A 20,131-nucleotide genomic window follows, 5' to 3' on the forward strand; every position below is an offset into this window, starting at 1 on the left:
TATTCTCTCTTTTCACTAACCATATCTCATGGCATAATCATAATCAACTGTAGCCAAAGCAGCTTATTTAAGTAGCTCTTTGTGCCAAACAAATGGAGCTCCATTTAAACAGAAAGGAACAACATGAACCCTAAGGTTCAGAACGCTATTAAGTAATTTTTAAATGAATATTTTAAAAAAATCGAATGATTTAAAAAAAAAAAAAGTTATAACTTGCGATTCGTAATGGCGCTGCCGTCGGACTGTTTTCTGTGCACATGGTATGATTATGACAGATAGCAAGGTTGAGTTCGTCTGTTGTGAATTGGGAGTTTGTTTTGTTTTGTATTGTCTGTTTGGAAAAGAAGTGTCATCATGACCGTTCCAAAAAAGTCTCATAATAAATTCCCTTTAGTTGATGATAGAGTTCAAAACCAGGTTTCTGTAACTGTGGAAAATTCTACAGTTTCTAGGAAAAGAGTTAAAAACCACATTATTTTCCTCTGCGGTTTGGCGACAGTGATATTGTCACTACTTTTTTTTGTTGCCTTGATAGGAACATTTCATCGTATGATATTAGTTAAGCATCCATACCGAATATTTATATATATGGAAGATGGCTACCTGAATGAAAGTTACATTAATATCTCTCCTGATTCCATTTGGAAAACATCAAAAGAAGTAAACTACTTATCGGCAGAAAATACTACTGATGATTTGAATCTGAAACATGAGAATCTTACTTCGAAGAATTCATATGCGCCAGTCTTCCAGATCTTATGAAATCTGATTGCATGAAATCCATTTCAGAAGCATTTCATTGATTATTTCTAGTATCAATAAAATGCTAATATTTCTTTTGAAATTAATGAAATTTCTCCATCTATTGAAATTCTTGTTATTTGTCTATTGAATTACATGATTATAGTATAGGTTAGTCAAGCAAATGATTTGGGTTTGCTTGAATTAGGATTTCAGACTAACCTCTAGAATACAGTACTATTTGGATTGTCAAAATATGCGAAATTTGAATTTCATTGTTAGCAACTTTGATGTTCTCCAATCAAACATTAAGGTAAATTTATTTATTTTTAAAATGTGTTTTTGAATGGAATAAGAAATCAGATGGCAGATTGCTTTTTATTGCAATTAAATTTTCCTTTACTTGTAATTGACTTAGCGCTGATGAATTAATCATTAATTTTATTTGAAATTATTAATTAAAATTCATTTTTAGGTAGAGTTCTTACAATTACTTTCAACATATTTAGTATTTTTTTCTTGCCATCAATCCACTCATTTATTCCCTTAACTTTAGTAGGTATTTCCAAATGGAATACAAAAAAGAAAGCAATAAAGTATTATTATTTACCCCCAAGGTCCACACACATTTTTTCTGAACTAGTGGCATTATGCATTGTAAAAATATCATGGCAAGCATAGGGAGAACTTGAAATCATCCCTGGAAGCCAGTGAGAACATGTTCAGGTAGTATACACAGTTCAGATTTTTTTTAAAGTGAATTTTAAGTAAGTGTATGGAACAAGCTGCTAGTGGAAATTGACTGCATCTTCAGTGAATGATTACAAGAAATATGATAAGGACCAAAGTATTGCATAACCTACAAGGGGCCCATTCTCAGTGTCTCTAACTATCCAGAAATGACATTGAAATACATATAAGCCCAGATATTTCAGTCCAAAATTTTCATATCTTTAGTGTAATGGACAGTTTAGAAGATAGAATGACAACAGTGGATTTCACAAGTGAGATATCATCTGAACTGATATATTAAACTTAATTTTGTGTGTGTGTCTGTCTATTAACTTCATGTCAGTTGTAATATACAGCTCCTCTAGCATGTAACGCTTGAGGTGATGACGATTGTTTGACAGCTGGACAGTATCTTTTTATCTCCTTTTTTTGGAATAGGTTGGATGTATGCCTGCTTCCATACATTAGGATGATAGGTGTCAGCTAAGTGTAGAAGATTGTAGAGATAATTGAGAACAGGTGCTAGCTCTGGAGCACAGTGTTGGGATACAATTGGAGAGATGCCATCTGAGCCAGAAGTATGGTGGTTGCTAATGAAGTCCACTGAGAAATACTGTATGTGGGATCAGTAATAGAGATACGAAAGGATTCTTGTCATCATTTTCTATGAAATCCAATGTAAACAGTGTGCTATACTTAGGTAGTATTTTCTATTCACATTCATTACTACACATACCTACCGTCGAATTAGAAAACCTTTATGCAGATGTACGTAAATGTCACTTACGTAGTGTATATGAAAGTCTGACTAAGGGAAAGGTACCCAAGGAATGGAGAAAAGGTAAGATAGTGTCATTGCATAAAGGCAATAGCAGACTGGAAGTGTCGTAGTTAAGATCTTGAAGAAATTTAGTGAGGGACTGTATACAGCATTGGATAGATGAAGGTAATGCTATCTATTTGTGAGAGTCAACATGGATTTGTTAAGGGGCACTCTTGCTTTAGTAATATGATTGCCTTTTATAATAAAGTGACAAGAGAGGTCGATGAGGGAAAGACATATACTGCCATTTTTTTGGATTTTACAAAAGCATTTGACAGAGTGTCACATGATAAGCTGATATTCAAGTTGCAGCACATGGGTTTAGAGGTTGGGTTGGTTAACTGGATTCAGGATTGGCTGTCTGATAAGTATCAGAGAGTTGTGTATGGTAGAACAATATCAAGGAGGCAGAAGGGCTCAGTACTGGGACCTGTATTGTTTAACCTTTATATCAATGACATTGTCAGTGGATTGCAGGGAGATATTCAGTTGTTTGTAGATGATGTGAAGCTGGGAAGGGTTATTAGTAATAGTGCAGATGTGGCAGCCCTTCAAGAGGATTTGAATAAACTAGACAGATGGGTAATTGAATGGGGGTGTCGGTTTGATGCTGCAAAATATAAAGTCTTGAAGGTTGAGATACATCGATGGGAGGCTGCATACTTGATTGGAGGAGCTGTACTGGAGGAAGTAGGGGAGACTAGATCTGGGGGTGATGATTGATCGAAACCTGAAATTCAGGGAGCATATTGCAATACTGAGAAGGATGCTGACCTGCAGAGATAAGAGTTATCGTTCCATTGTATAAGACCCTTATCAGACCACACTTAGACTGTTATTCTCAAATTTGGTTCCCAGGATTTGAAGGGGATAAATTAACTATGGAAAGGGTACAGAGGCAGATAACAAAGATGGTTTAAGGACTGTACATTGTTAGTTATGAGGATTAGCTGAGGGAATATGGACTGCGGAGTTTGGTAGATAGAAGGAGAGGCGATATGATTGAGACTTTTAAACTGTTGAGAGGAAGTTACAGGGGTGACTACTGGGGAGTTCTTTCGCTTGGTGGAACAGCAGGAGGGAGTGATGACAAGGGACCATCCCTGGAAGTTACGAAAGGAAGCTGTAAGCAAGAGGGTGAGGAGTGGTTTCTTTGCGTAGTAGGTGACCGTGGAATGCATTGCCTGATAGAGTGGTGAGAGCAAGAACGGTCAACGAGTTCAAGGAGTGGTATGATAGATTTTTGTGTTTCCTAAGAAGGAGCTCCTACGATGAGTCTCTTGACTCTATGGAGGCCTGAATAATAATAATAATATGCAAAATACTTGATCATGTCCATCACCATGTGTTCTAGGCAACTGTTTAAGAAGCTTGCTGGTCAGTAATCATCAATCAGGTTGATCACAATGGGAAAAGCAAAGGATCTTTTGGATTTCAATAAAGGGCTTATTGTGGGCACCTGTCTGGCTGGAGCCATGATTATGAAATCAGCAGAAACCTAACGTTTTGAGAAACCAAAAGGTTTCTCAAAAGTTTAGGTATCCTGGGTGTTTAATTAGTTGCAAAATACACATTGTCTAAGAGGTGTAATTGTGATCTTAAGATAGTCTGTAAGGAATGAGATCACCATTGTTTGAGAAGGCTTGTATGGATAAACAGAACTTTCTGTGTTCAGCAATTGACGAAAGCATTTAATGTGAGCTGTTCCCAATCCATATCTCACTGAACTATGTGCAGTGAATTGATGAGGATCGATATTGGCAGTTGCATGCCTATATAGAAACCACTGATTTCTGTGAAGAATCAGAAAGTTCATCTACCGTGGTGTCAGGAACACCATGACTGGACACTGGAAGACTGGAAAAGAGTCATGTGGTCAGATGAGTCACTGTACCAGCAGAGAGTTTGGTGGGAGCCCCACAAAGCAATGAAGCCTTGTAAATACCACTTGTAAATACCTTGTAAATACCAGCTTGCCTTGTAAATACCACTCAAAGTTCGAGATGATTTCATGGTGTGGAGCATGTTCTGTTGGTACAGAATGGGTCCCCTGATATTGTTGAAAGGTCAGGTGGCCTCCAAGTATATTTGAACATTGTTTCCGATCAAGTTCATCTTGAAATGTTGACTTTTTATCTGGACAGCATCAGTTGCTTCATGGATGACAGTGCTACTGTCCATTGCACAAGAATTGTTCAGTGAACATGACAGTGATTTCCACCATCTTTTCTGGTCACCACAAAACCCAAAACCCTATTGAGAATGTGTGGGACATGTTAGAAAAACAGATCTGGGAGCAAAGTCCTCATCCATCAAATCTGAGCCAATTAAAAGACTCTGTGGTGAATGTCTGGTATGTTATAAACATAGACGCAAAACTGTACATGTGCTGTAATTTGGGCTAAAGGAGGTCTAATACGGTATTAAATAAGTTTCTAATTCAGTGGCTGGTATGTATATGTTGCACTGACTTTTGGCTTTACACATTAGGGCACCCATATTAATTTTGTTACATAAATTAATACTAAAGGAAAGGTTAATAAACATCTATTATTATTTATATTCAAGCATTTATATTTATATTTATTTTCATGCATTATATTATGCATGAAAATGGCAATCACTAGCCATTTTCCTATTTTCCTGGAATCCCATAATTTCAAAGGCCACCATTTTGGATTCTATCTTTTTTCATCTATAGGAAATCAACTTGCTTGTATTGCTTTCTCTAATTATGTCATCATGAACAGGTTAAAAGAAACTCAAGTAATTACTCTGACATTTCCAAAACATTTAATTGTGTGTTTTGCCTTCCAGTTAACTACAGTTCTATAGATTATAGTTGGCTTGGAAGATATTTCTTTTACCATTATAATTTGCTGACAAGTTTATTTTTTTCTGGATTATTTTCTAAATTCCGATTTCTTTGCTAATGCAATAATGTCCCATTGCTTTTTTTTTTTTAAATGCCCTGTTCTCCTATGCATTGGTGAGGTCAATACATTGGCAATGTTCCAACATTCCAAGTTCGATGCTTTTTCAAAACCCATGCTATAAAATTATCTTTATGCTCCTCTTGAAAAATAATGAGGAACACCCTCATTATTTTTCAAGTCATATATTATATATTATGCCATCAAAGCCCACTTTTATTTTTCACAATTTAATCTAATTAAATCTAATCTTTAAAATAATTAGTTTCTCTTCCAGCCATTACTAACACAAACATTGTCTGTTATATATCACATCTATTATACATTTCCATGCCTTCAGTGCTACTTGTTTTCATCTATTTTTGCCTGAAGCAACAGAGAAGTAACATGTATAACCTTTGTAAGTGCTCACTTTATGCATATTTCAATCCATTTGTTATTAAATACTATTCTGCATTTGAGACAAAACACTAATACGCCCCCCCCCCCAAAAAAAAATTAAAATAAAACTTGAACATCTCAAGGATGTGTCTCCATGTCCTTGCGACATCTGGACAGCAGGATTTGTAGCACAGCACAACAGAATCTGAATAGGAAGTATTATTATTATCATCATCCTAAAACTCCATGGAGTCAAACACTCATCTAGGAGTTGGAAGTTGTTTTTTACTTGGTTGGACTATAATAAATTTAGTTTAATCCTTTATCTAAGTGTAAGCAAACAAAGTTTGCTCCTGAAGTATCTTCAGGACTGAGGCAATTCATGGACCAAGCTCTCATCACTGCTTGTCTTTGTATCTCCCATAATGCAAAGCACATCTCCTTGCGGACATGTATAATGCTATGCATTAAGGGAAGGGCCACTACCCAGACTGGTTTCGACCTTTATTGAGGTCTCATTAGTGGGAGCCAGAGGTGGTGATACTATGGAGAAGTCATACTTACCTATGCGAGTTGTCAAAAGGTGTCTCATCTTATTATTAAATTACTCTGGATTTAGAGAAAGATGTTGGAAGTTTTTTCACTTGGTTAGACTATAATAAATTTAGTTTAATCCTTTATCCAAGTGTAAGCAAACAAAGTTAGCTCTTGAAGTATCTTCAGGACTGAGGCAACTCATGGACCAAGCTCTCATCACTGCTTGTCTTAGTATCTCCCATAAAGCACATCTCCTTGCAGACATGTATAATGCTATGCATTAAGGGAAGGGGCACTACCCAGACTGGTTTCGACCTTTATTGAGGTCTCGTCAGTGGGAGCCAGACCCAGAGGTGGTGATACTAAGTGGAAGCAATGGAGAAGTCATATTTGTGTATACAAGTTGCCAAAAGGTGTCTCACCTTATTATTAAATTACTTTGGATTTATAGAAAGATGTTGGAAGCTTTTTTCACTTGGTTAGACTATAATAAATTTAGTTTAATGCTTTATCCAAGTGTAAGCAAACAAAAAAGTTTGCTCTTGCAGTATCTTCAGGACTGAGGAACTCGTGGTAGGTGAGACACCTTTTGGCAACTCATATAGGTAAATATGACTTTTCCATTGCTTCCACCTTAGTATCACCACCTCTGGGTCTGGCTTCCACGGATGAGACCTCAATTTGGTTGATAGGTGGAAAAGGGGTGATATGATTGGGACATTCAAATTACTGAATGGTTTCTATAAGATTAATTTAGAAGATATTTTTGAGAATAGGACTGGTGGTGGGAGGACTAGGGGCCATCCATGGTGGCTGGGCAAGGATGTTAGAGCTAGATTATTTACTTGGAGAGTGGTGAATGAGTGGAATAAGCTGCCAGAGTCTGTTGTGGGTGCCATGACTGTAAATGAGTTCATGGCAAAGTATGATAGATACTGTGTGAATGTTGAATAGTTGTTCTTGACATGATGTTAGGGCCTCCCTCAATGAGTCTAAGAACTCCTTGGAATTGCCCGTACTACTAATAATAAATGTCGAAACCGGTCTGGGTAGTGGCCCTTCCCTTAATGTATAGCATTATACATGTGCATGTCCGCAAGGAGATGTGCTTTGCATTATGGTAGAAACTAAGACAAGCAGTGATGAGAGCTTGGTCCACCTTTACCACGAGTTGCCTCAGTCTTGAAGATATTTCAGGAGCAAACTTTGTTTGCTTACACTTGGATAAAGGATTAAACTAAATTTATTATTCTCATCTAGGATGCCCCTTTTGTCATAGACACAGCTTATCATATTGTGCCTTAACTACGATACCAGCCAGGACGTATATATACATCCACATTTCCATGGATGCGAAGTGCATATTAAAATTGTAATACCATTGATATTACATTGAAATTTATGATGGATACTTTGAAGGTGCGTATTTGATCTTTAATGGCCGGTAAGGTGGTTAAACATTCAAATTCTCTGCAGACATCATGTTTCCAGGGAGTGCATTCCAATCATTTATGGCTCTGAATGCAAAAAACCTGCTTCTCACTCCCTTGCTCACACCAGAGGTAATCCCTGGAAGTTGCTTTTACAACTTCTATGGATTACCTCTTGTTCTTCCCCGATCTCCCACCAATTTTTGAAAAACCTCTTCAACATTAATCCTATAACAACTCTTTACCAATTTGTACGTGTCTCATATCACCCTTCTTCCTCCTATCCACCAGACTCTACAAATTGCATTGTCTCAACTTTTCTTCATATTCAACATTCCAGATATCAGAAACTATTTTGGTCAATTGCTTCTGGATCCTCTCCGACATCTCTTCATCCTTTTGAAAACCAGGTGACCAAATCTATGCACAGCAGTCCATAAGTGGCCTAATCAGAGCCTTATACAATGGAATCAGCTTACTTCTACACATCATTGTCCTCTGCATCATTGCCAGAATTCATTGGGTTGTCCTCACGGTTTTGGCAATGTGTCCTGTAAATTTTAGATCCTTATCCACCATTACCCCAAGATTATCACCCAAGCCACATTAATCTTTCCACCCAACTCGTCATTCCATGCTACAGTTGTAAACTGTCTCCTGAACGCTTCTCATAATCACCACCCCTTGTAGTTCTGTGAGGAAAGTTATACCCTTTCCTTACAGAAGTCCTCAAATGATTGTAACCATCCAGATAATCATTTCATGGTCATTCTCACCAACTGGAGGGAGATTTGACACCTCATTTATAATAACATCCTGTGATGAGATGATCAGATCCAAGACTCAATCTTCGTGTGCCCTCTGTTACATACTGTCTGAGGTGGTTGTCTCTCAAAAACTCAAGAAACTCGTTTTCTTTACTTCTAGTTGTTATCTTATCATCCCAGTCTATATTGCCGTAATTAAAATCGCCCATAACGATCACCCTTTTCCTATTTTCTTATACATTTCCTGTCACTAACATCCACGTTAACTGGTCTATGGCAACATCCAACAAAATATTTTATTCTATTCACCTCTATCTCACACCATGCTGCCTCAAAACCACTAACACTATTTCTCTCTTACATCTTTACTTTGCATGGTCATAACTATTTCTGTATCATCAGTGGCACTCCACATCCCTTCTGTCTTCATCAAATACATCATACCCTCCATCTGTATTCCTGTCAGGATGTCATCCTCATCCAACCCTGTCTCACTTATTCCAATAATTTTTGGGTGAACAAACTCGATCAATGCAACCATTTCATTTTCCTTGTTTCTGATACTTCTAGCATTCATATTCAAACATAACTCATTTACTAAAATGAAGAGCCAAAAAGCTTCACTTTTGGCGATGCAAATTTATAAAAATTAAGTGGATATTAAATCCAGTATTATTTAAAAGCCGAATATAGAAACTATAAAAGTTTCGTATGAAATTTGACCAGAGGGCTTACGTGAATACATTTGCCGATATTTACGAGTTACCCTAGCTGGACCTTATAGAATATATGGATGCTTGGACAGCAATCATCTCTCCTATAAGCTCCAGCTAGGACAACTCGTAAATATCGGCGAATGTATTCCTGTAAGCTCTCTGATCAAATTTCATATGAAACTTATATAGTTTCTATATTCGGCTTTGAAATAATGCTGGTAATGTCTAATTAATTTTTATAACAACTTGTTCCTGGATCTATAACAAGTTTCACTGATATCACTTATTAGATGTGACTTCTCCATACCTTCCTCGAGCATTTCTTTTTCTTCTTACCGATCCCAGAACCTTCTTCAAATCCAACTGTTTTCCTTACATCCCAGGTAATCCCCCTTCCCTTTTTTGTCTACACATGCACTCACATCCTCTCGGAGCATCAATCTTTCTCACTCCGTTCCCCTGTCCACCCTGAGTTTCCCTATTTCCCTGTTTGTCTTGAACACTTATTCTCTACACTCATGCTACTCACATCTTCATTCATAAGTAGCGAATGTATCTGCCCTTTCTTACTCTCCTGCTCTTTCACATCACTTCTTAATGCATAGATTCATTCTCTGCACTCATTACTTTCCCTTCTAGTAGCAGTCTCTCCAAATGACTCACACCAAAACCATTCAAATGCAGTCCATCCCTCGTATGCAGTTCAATTCTACCTTTAAATTCATTCCACACATTGACAAACTGTACTCCTTTCTCTTCACACATTTCTGCTACACACATTCATAATTCTTACTCTCTATCTCATCTCATCACTATCATACTATTATCTTTTATCCTTCTCAACAAACTCCCAACCCCCCCCCCCCCCCACCCCCCCCCCCCCCCACCCCCCCCCCCCCCCACCCCCCCCCCCCCCCACCCCCCCCCCCCCCCACCCCCCCCCCCCCCCACCCCCCCCCCCCCCCACCCCCCCCCCCCCCCACCCCCCCCCCCCCCCACCCCCCCCCCCCCCCACCCCCCCCCCCCCCCACCCCCCCCCCCCCCCACCCCCCCCCCCCCCCACCCCCCCCCCCCCCCACCCCCCCCCCCCCCCACCCCCCCCCCCCCCCACCCCCCCCCCCCCCCACCCCCCCCCCCCCCCACCCCCCCCCCCCCCCACCCCCCCCCCCCCCCACCCCCCCCCCCCCCCACCCCCCCCCCCCCCCACCCCCCCCCCCCCCCACCCCCCCCCCCCCCCACCCCCCCCCCCCCCCACCCCCCCCCCCCCCCACCCCCCCCCCCCCCCACCCCCCCCCCCCCCCACCCCCCCCCCCCCCCACCCCCCCCCCCCCCCACCCCCCCCCCCCCCCACCCACAATATTCCGGATGATTGCAGTAGAGCTCTCATATTATTCATTTGTAAAAAAAAAGGGAACTAAAGCAATATGAGAATTATAGAGGATTTCCCTACTGGGTATCCCTTGTCATACAACAAGTGCCTAAAGAAAAGCTCTTTTCAAAATGTTTTTCAATTATATGGAGTAACAGAATATTATACAGAGCAAATGCAGACAGTTTATATTTAAGCTGTAAGTCAGCAGTTAGAATCAGAGGAATATAGGAATATGGTTTGATGTAAAATCAGGTATAAAACAAGGCTGCACACTGTCTCCACTTTAAGTCATTGCGTTATGAAAGAAAGTAGCATTAACCCTGGTATTAGAATCAGATATATTAAATTTAGCTCTTTGCTTTATGTAGATAATCTGCATAAACAAATTGACAAATACTGCTGAACAAATCCAATGCAAGTCTTTAGGAGTCTCTGAATAAATTGAATAACAACTGTAACAAATTTGATATGCAAATCAACAATAAAAAGACCAAAACTATGAAAATAGGCAGAAACATTAAACACATCAACTGCATTCGGAATGGAGAACCTATAGAACAAGTAAAATATTTCAGCTCTTTAGGCACAGTTTTTATTATTATACAGGCACCTTCATGGAGTCTGAAGACTCATCGTGGGAGACCCAATCTATCCACACAATCTATCATATCTCTCCTTGAATCCCTTAACAGACAAAGCATCCACAACTGACTCCATCAGACCAAAATGTGGTATGAGCATAAATTTTAGTGAAGATGGCAAGTTAAATATGAAATAGGCAACAGAATAAGCAAAGCTGGTATGATTTGTAGCCAGCTGAATAAATTTAATGTGGAATAAGAGAGAAATTAGCCAAAACACAAAACTAGTAGTATACAAGACATTGTTCAAACCAGTTTTAAGTTATGGATCTGAGAATTTTGTTAGAAATAAATTACTCAAAGACTAGAGACAACAGATATGAGGATTCTGAGAAAAATTAGGAAGTGAACTGATGGGATCAATGGCAGAATCATATTTAAAATGAAGATATTAGGAAGAAACTTGTCATTATTGCATTCAAGAATATTAGAGCAAAGCTAAATTAAACCGAATGGCAGAGAAAAGGTTAGCCAAACAAGTGTTTGATGCTAAGATAGCAGGAAAAAAACACTGGGTGTTTTTCCTGCTATCACAGAGCCAAGGTCTAGGTGGATTTATTCAGTCAAAAGTGCCCCTATATGACAAAATATTAGATACGACAGTATTGGAGTTGCTTACAAGTAATGTACTAATTTGGAAGAAAGTTTTTCCTGCTATCACAGAGCCAAGGTCTAGGTGGATTTATTCAGTCAAAAGTGCCCCTATATGACAAAATATTAGATACGACAGTATTGGAGTTGCTTACAAGTAATATACTAATTTGGAAGAAAATTAGTAACATGTCTATTTAATCATGTAATACTGTCATAGCATTCTGTGCACCCCTTGCAGGGTACATAAATTGATGGTGATGGCAAATTATACATTAGGCAAGAAAAAACAGGGAGAAAATTTTAGGTGTTCAAGGCATGGGCATTCAAAGAAATTCATTAACTGTATGCAATCAGAGATTGCATATATGTAATGCTTTAGTTAATAAATGAAAATTGGCCTGGAGATTACCAAATGAAGAAATTTTTAATTAAATTGATTGCTATGGTGAAACATGAAATATTAGCTATATCTATTGTTCAACCAGTTTAACTATGAAAGTGAGAGCAAGAATCATTCCCTGAATACTCTACATAGAATTGACTGGAAAGGCACCTGTTGTTTTCATCACACCAAAACATGGCATGAGCATAAATTTAAGGAGGCTTGCAAAATTCTTATCAGCAAAAGTGGTGGATTAGGCCACTACTTTTGCTGTATTCAAGCTATCTATGTGAATTTGTTTTTTCTGATGATGATGATATAAATAGAATATAGCTTTGATGTAGTTTTTTTTCAATAGAGGTAAGGCCAGTAGAATAATGATTGATCAAATCATTGTCACTTTGGCATACTGTTTGAAATGTAATATAGCTTGTCTTTGTGTAGCCAGCAAAGGTTGTTTGATTGGTAGAGCCTCTGCTACTAATGGCTCACGCAAAACGTTAAGCATGTTTGAGCGTGGTTAATAGTTGGAAGAGATCCAATCATTCGATGCTGTTGGCACACTCCCCTTCGATATATATATATACACACAGGCAGCCCTCGGTTTAAGCCGGTTCAATTTACACCGATTCACAATAACGCCGGTTGCCTGTGCGTGCTTTCTTACTGTAGTGTGGTTGACTGAGAAACGACGCTAGCAGGCACTCTAGTGTTTGAGTGTTTACCGAGCTACTACGCCGTATATGTATCAAACCTGGTTTTAATGTTGAATCTACCTAATTGTTCTATTTAATTTTTTTATGTACATACATATTTAAATTGATAAAGTACGTAATTACATTCCATGTCTGATAATAGAAGTGCAGAAAAATTAGCAGAACTTGGTGTTAAGAAGGCACGGAAATTAATCACACTTGAAAAGAAGATGGAGGTAATTCCAAGAATGGAAGATGGGCAGATACGTGCTAATGTCTGTAGAAGTATGAGCTTACCTCCATTGACTGTCACTACAATTATGAAAAATGCAGATAGAATAAAACAGTCTGTGCAACAATCTATGGCAGCACCAAATACAAAACATGTACGTTATAGCAGGGGTAAACTTCATGAAAAAATGGAAAAATTATTATCATTATGGGTGGATGACTTGAATCAGAAAAACATTCCTCTGACGCAGGCTGTTATAACTGAGAAAGCAAAAACACTTTTTGAGGATCTTAAAAAGACAGATGGATTTTTAGGAAGCAAAGGTTGGTTCATGAGATTTAAGTCTCGAAGTAAGTGCTACAGTGTCAAATTATGTGGTGAGGCAGCAAGATGTTGCAGCAGCAGCTGCTTTTCCTAAAGAATTTCAAGACTGTGTAGAACAAAGAAGTTATCCTCCTGATCTCATTTTTAATGTTGATGAGACTGTGCTTTACTGTAAAAAATTGCCATCATGCACCTTCATTTCCTGTGAAGAATGTTCTGCTTCAGTTTTAAAGCTACAAAAGATAGATTTGTGCTTTTGTTGGGTGCAAATGTCTCCGGAACTTTGAAGCTTAAACCAATGTTGTACCATTCACAGACACCACGTGCCTTCAAGGGTCTAAAAGCCATGCTGCCAGTCTATTGGAAACGGAACAAGAAAGCTTGGGTTACACAAGACGTTTTTATAGATTGGTACACAAATTATTTTTGTCCTACCATGCTTCACTTCTGTAAAGAATCCTCAAAACCTTGAAGTAAGAACACCATTGGATGTCAAGGTTGTTTACATGCTCCCAAACACAACATCGCTTTTGCAACCGATGGATCAGGAGATTATATCAATCTTCAAAGCCTATTACCTCCGTATAACATTTATGGAAACGGTAAGAGTCTTGGACACTTCAGGAAAAACTATTAAAGACTATTGGCAGTCATTCAATATTTTGAAGGGCATTAACAACATCGAGGCAGCTTGGAATGACGTGTCATCAAAGTGTTTAAAAGGAGCATGTCAAAAACTTCTTCCAGCATTTATTCATGACTTTGAGGAATTAGAGGAGAATGTTATTGAAGATGTTACCAAGCTTGCGCGAGAAGTGGTATCGTACGATATTACAGCTGAAGATGTGACAGAAGTCTTAGAGAGCCATGATAAATTGCTTTCCAATGAAGACATAAAAGAACTAGGCGAACAGTTAAGTCAACATCCAAAGGAGGAGAAAGAAAACGAAGAAGGTCCTCTGAGAGATATGAAAACAGCTGATTTACAACATATCCTTGCAAGCTTAGAGATATTGACTGATGAACTCTGCGAAATGGACCACGATTGGGAATGGAGTGCGAACGTAAAAAAGAGTGTAATCGCATCTATTCGACCTTACACTGAACTCCTTAAAGAAAGAAAAAGAAAATCTAGGCAGTTAACACTGGATACTTTAAAAAAAAAAAAATGCAGGTGATTCGAAACCAGGAACTTCAACATAGAAATATGTAATATCTTTTTGAAGTTTCATATTTTTTGTATAAAATTTTGTTTTGTTTTCATTATTAATAATTTTATTTTAACAAATATATATGTATGTATTATCAAAGCTTTAAATAATAATTTTACACACACTTCATGTGCATATTTTTTTTGACTGCACGGAACATAACTTCATACCTCCCATTAAAATTGGGTTCGGTTTATGCTAGTTTTTTCAGGAACGGAACTGAGGCGTAAACTGAGGGCTGTGTGTGTGTGTGTGTGTACACACACACACTCCAGATGATGACCTTAATATGAAAGTCAGAACATCATGAAATTAAAGTGATTATTCCTAACTTTTTCCTAATTATTCCTAACTCCATAATTTTACTGAAATGAAAAAATTCTATTAATTATTAGAAACTGTACCTCAGTATAAACTTAGAACATCAAAGTAAGGAATTCAATGGGAGAAGCAAGGAGATCCAATATCACTTAAATTATTTTCTGCTACATTAGAAGAATTAACATCAGTGGAAGAAATCTAAATCATTTGTTTTGTAGGGGCTTGTTCTGTTAGCAAAAAATTAGGAAGAAGCTCAGAAGATGCTACGAGGGTGGTTCCATAAGTTTTTGGCCTGACTAACTTTTAGAGGTGATGGAAAGAAAACAACTGTGTCACTTTTCCACATGATCTCCCTTTACTTCAACACACTTTTCACATCTTTGAATTAACATTTCTGTGCCCTTGAAAAAATAGCTGTACTTTTGTCTGTATTCATTTATTAATTTATTTTGTCTGTATTCATTTAGTAAAATTGCCTAAAACTGCATCTTTCACCTCATTGTCATCTGCAAAATTTTTTCCTTGAAGGTCTTTCTTCAGTTTTGAGGAGGTGGTAGTCACTGTGTGCTGGATCTGGGCTGTGGGATGGGTGTTCAATCTTCTGGAAGCCATGGTCCTTTACTGCAGCCTTTGCAACAATAGCCATATGGGCTGGAGCATTGTCGTGAAGTAGTCAAACACCATGACTCAACATTCCTCATCTCTTCTCCTTTATGATTATTTTGCAGTTTATGCAGGAGTGAAGCATAATATTCTGTATTCACAGCGGTATTCCTTTCCTTGAAGTCAATCAAGAGAATTCCTCAGCAATCCAAAAAGATCAGTGTCATGATCTTCTTGGTGGACTGTGATGACCTTGGCTTTTCTCGGCAGTGCTTTGCCTGTTTGTGCCACTCCGTGGATTCTCTTTTGGAAAGAGGATCATAATAAAGGACCATGGTTTCATCCTCAGTGACAATGGATTACAGCACTTCTCTGACTCCTTTGGCAAAGCTCTAAAAACTTGCAAGAACAGATCACACAATGCTCCTTCTGAATTGAATAAAGAAGTTGGGGCACTCACCTTGCACTGACCTTCATCATGTGAAGCTGCCTGTGAATGATGCAAAAGATGATTGTTATAGAAAGCCTCAACCTTGCCGAGATTTCTTTGAGTTTCAGCTGCCTGTCACTGAACAGTTCCTTGTCAACTAGAGAGACATTTTCCTCAGTCATCACTTCCAAAGGCCAGCCATCACAAGGATCATATTCCATCCTCTCTCTTCCTAGGCAAAAATGTTTAGCTCATTCCTTCATGGTGGAATATGAAGGAGAAGCTTCCCCATAAACACCATCCAATCACTTTTTGATAGCACTTGGAGAAAGTCTTTCTTTGGTGAAAAACTTTATCTCAGCATGGTACTCAATTTTTAACATTACAGCCACTTAGCATGCCTCGTGTAGTCAAACGAGTGCCTCCATCTGAATGACGCAGGTAGAGAGTTGAAAATGGTACACTAACCTCCCGATAGATGGTGCTATCTGTCACACACACAGTGTTTTAAAATTGGTGAAATTTTGTGTCAGGTCAGAAACTTCTGGAACCTACCTTGTATGTGTTGGATTAACCATCCAAATGGCCATATGGATTTAAGCAAATTATCAGATAATTAATGCTGTGCATCTATGCTGTTTTAGTTGTATCCAACTGTTATTTTAATTGTAATGGACACTTTGCATCAATGTATTTATTGATGTGCAAACATGTTAAGACTAGTGTGATGGCTAATAGTGGAAATATTTTAGATCCTGTGCGCAAGCTTATGTTTTGATTTTCACTCATCATAATGTAATATTTTTAAAAAATAGAGAACTTAAATGGCATAACAATTGATAAGAACTTAATTATTATATAATAAATGGATAATTATTAATAACTATATCACCAAAGTCCAATTGGAATCTCCAGAGATCAATACACATTTATACATATGTTTGTGACTGAAAGTGAAGACACTCATACAAAAAAACTACCTAAGTGTGATTGGATCTTTTCATAATACTCATGCTCTTAGGTTGAAGGGCTAAGAATAGAATTTTCTAGATGGAAACCCATCTTCAGACGTTCTGCCCAGTGGCCAGAAGTATCTAATGATATCCATGATTGACTGAATAGGTAGACTGTAGCTTCACTTTCCTCCCTTGCTTCAGTCTCACTTATACATGTAGCATCTACATACATATAAATATCTATGCTTATGTATTATTTAATGACAATTTAGTTTTGACAAATTATCAGAGTAATCATCATTGTTTTTCACCTTCTAAAATGCATATATGATCTACAATGATAGTTTTGGTTTTATAGTAAAATCATCTAAAAGTTTACTTTCAAGACTGCTGTGAAACAAACATAATAAATACTTATTTTAGGTATAGGCCTCACTTATACAAATTACCTACAGCACATCAGGATCAAGCAATCTTTAATGTATTGGTGATGTCACTGTTCTATAGTGACAGAATTAGGATTATAGTTGTATCATGCTACTATTTCTATGTCCTGTGAAATGCATAGTGATTCCATCAACAAGTTAATTATCTTATTCACAATAGATTTTTAAATTTTCAAAAAATGTACTTTGTGATATTGATTGCCTGAAATTTAGTATTCTGATTGTTTAAATTTTTATTATTATTATTATTATTATTGTTATTACCACAGGCTACTCCAGGAGTCCTTAGACTCATCGAGGGAGGCCCTAAACATCATGTTCACACAGCTGTTCAACATTCTCACAGTATCTATCATACCTTGCCTTGAACTCGCTCACTGTCATAGCACCCACAACAGACTCTGGCAGCTTATTCCACTCATTTACCACTCTAAAAGTAAAGAACCCAGCTCTAACACCCCTGCTAACCACGCTCTTGCCCAGCTTCCATGGGTGTCCCCTAGTTCTCCCACCACCAGTCCTGATCTCAAAAATATCATCTGAATTAATCCTATAGAATCCTTTTAGCAATTTGAATGTCTCAATCATATCTCCCCTTTTTCGCCTATCAACTAGTTTCTGCAACCCACAAATCTTCAACCTGTTCTCATATGGTGCATTCCATAGACCTGCTATCATCTTAGTCACTCGCCTCTGGATCCTCTCAACCTCCTCCCCATCAAGAAGGAACCGAGGTGACCAAATCTGGGCACAGTAGTCGAGATGAGGTCTTATCAGGGCTCGGTACAGAGGTACAATAACTTGTTTTTCTCTGCTTGTCAAGGTATTTTTCAACAACCAAGTGAGTTGATGAGCTGATTTAGCTACTTTCGCAATGTGCCCCCTAAACTTCATCTCCCTATCCACCAACACTCCCAAGTCCCTGGCCTCATCAATCTCTTGGAGTACAGTTCCACCAATGTGGTATACTGCTGCTAATCTTTTCACTCCAAAATGCATAACCTTACATTTTGTCACATTAAATTGACATCCATTCTCCTTAGTCCAGAACTCCAATCTATCTAAGTCATCTTGCAAGACTTTGACATCTTCTGCATTCACTATCGCCCTACCCAACTTTGCATCATCAGCGAACAAATGAACTCTCCCACTTAGACCATTCCCTATATCGTTAATGAACAGATTAAACAGCAGTGGTCCAAGAACAAAACCCTGTGGCACACCACTAGTCACAGGCCGTTTTTTGGACTCTACTCCTGAATAAACTACTCTTTGATATCTCTCCATCAACCACCCAGCTATCCATCTCACCAACCCTATATCCATTCCCATATGTTGTAGTTTACGGATTAGAATTCCATGTGGTATCCTGTCAAACGCCTTTGCCAGGTCCAGCAGTATCACTGTAAACCCATTTCCCTTATCCAGTTCAGCCGTCACCTTGTTATAAAACTTGAGCAAGTTACTGAGGCATGATCTACCCTTCACAAAGCCATGCTGTCCTCTGTACAGTATCTCATTTTCATCAATCCATTCCTGTATTTTTCCCTTGACTACTTTCTCCAAGACCTTGACAACGACTCCTGATATGCTGATCGGTCGGTAATTTGCAACCATAGTCTTGGATCCTCCTTTATGCAGTGGAACTATTTTCCCCTCTTTCCACGCCTTCGGGACTAAGCCAGACCTGAGACTCAGATTAAACAACATGGTCAAGGGCACTGATAATTCATTAGCCGCTTCATGCAAGACCCGTGCCGGTATACCATCCAATCCCACAGATGTATTCACATTAAGGTTCTGTAATAGACTATTCACCTCCACTTCATTCATCACAATTCCCATATAAACTAATGGTTCCTTCATTTTTTCAATGTCACCACCTGGATGATATACTTTTGCAAAGTGCGCGCTCAGTAACTCCACTATATCGACTGGTTCAGTGAACTCTTTACCATCGTCATTCCTTAAAATCATTTTGCCATGTACAGTTTTTTTATTGCTTGCAGCATATTGAAAGAACTGTTTGGGATTCTCTTTTGCTTGCATAGCTAGTTTCCTTTCATAATCGGCTTTTGCTGTTTTTACCACACTCGTTACCCTTCTGGCCTGCACTTTATACCGTTCGTGTGCCTGCAGGTCACCCCTTTCTTTAAATTCCCTCTATAGTTGTTTCTTTTTTTGCAGCTCAAGCTTAATGGTGTTATTCATCCATTTAACCCCTCCTTGTTTCACTACTGGTTCAGTGAACTCTTTACCATCGTCATTCCTTAAAATCATTTTGCCATGTACAGTTTTTTTCTTGCTTGCAGCATATTGAAAGAACTGTTTGGGATTCTCTTTTGCTTGCATAGCTAGTTTCCTTTCATAATCGGCTTTTGCTGTTTTTACCACACTCGTTACCCTTCTGGCCTGCACTTTATACCGTTCGTGTGCCTGCAGGTCACCCCTTTCTTTAAATTCCCTCTATAGTTGTTTCTTTTTTTGCAGCTCAAGCTTAATGGTGTTATTCATCCATTTAACCCCTCCTTGTTTCACTATTTGGACCTTAGGTATACAATCAGCCATAACCTCCTGTAAATGCTCTTTGATCACTTCCCATGCTCTATCGACGTCCAGCCCTTGCAGTTGTACATGCCATGGCACTGATCCAAGCAATCTCCTAAGCTTGTCATACTTGCCAGCACGGTAATTCCACATATACCCTGTCTTAATCACAAATTTCACACCTTTAGCCACCTCCCAGGTCAAGACCTTATGATCACTCTCACCAATAGGTGGCAACATGGTCATATTCATTACAGTCAAATTCTCAGATACTATTACCAGGTCAAGCACTCTCACACTCCTAGTATTTTCAATTA

At 38.5% G+C, this 20,131-nt stretch overlaps 1 protein-coding gene across 3 annotated transcripts in view; it reads left to right on the top strand.

The window, feature by feature from the left end:
* Positions 1-284: 284 nt before the first annotated feature.
* LOC150097208 (lysosomal alpha-glucosidase-like) overlaps positions 285-20,131 on the top strand; it is a 139,507-nt gene continuing 119,660 nt past the window's right edge. For all 3 annotated transcript variants that reach the window (XM_090407491.1, XM_090407492.1, XM_090407493.1), the window contains exon 1: positions 285-1,054. In XM_090407491.1, the coding sequence (XP_090263617.1) occupies positions 998-1,054 (57 nt within the window). In that variant the 5' untranslated portion in view covers positions 285-997. The remainder of the gene's footprint in view (positions 1,055-20,131) is intronic.

This window comes from Typopeltis vanoorti, chromosome 17 (genome assembly GCF_054136105.1).
Source record: "Typopeltis vanoorti isolate ZY-2024b chromosome 17, IOZ_Tvanoo_1.0, whole genome shotgun sequence".
In the NCBI taxonomy this organism is placed as follows: domain Eukaryota; kingdom Metazoa; phylum Arthropoda; class Arachnida; order Uropygi; family Thelyphonidae; genus Typopeltis; species Typopeltis vanoorti.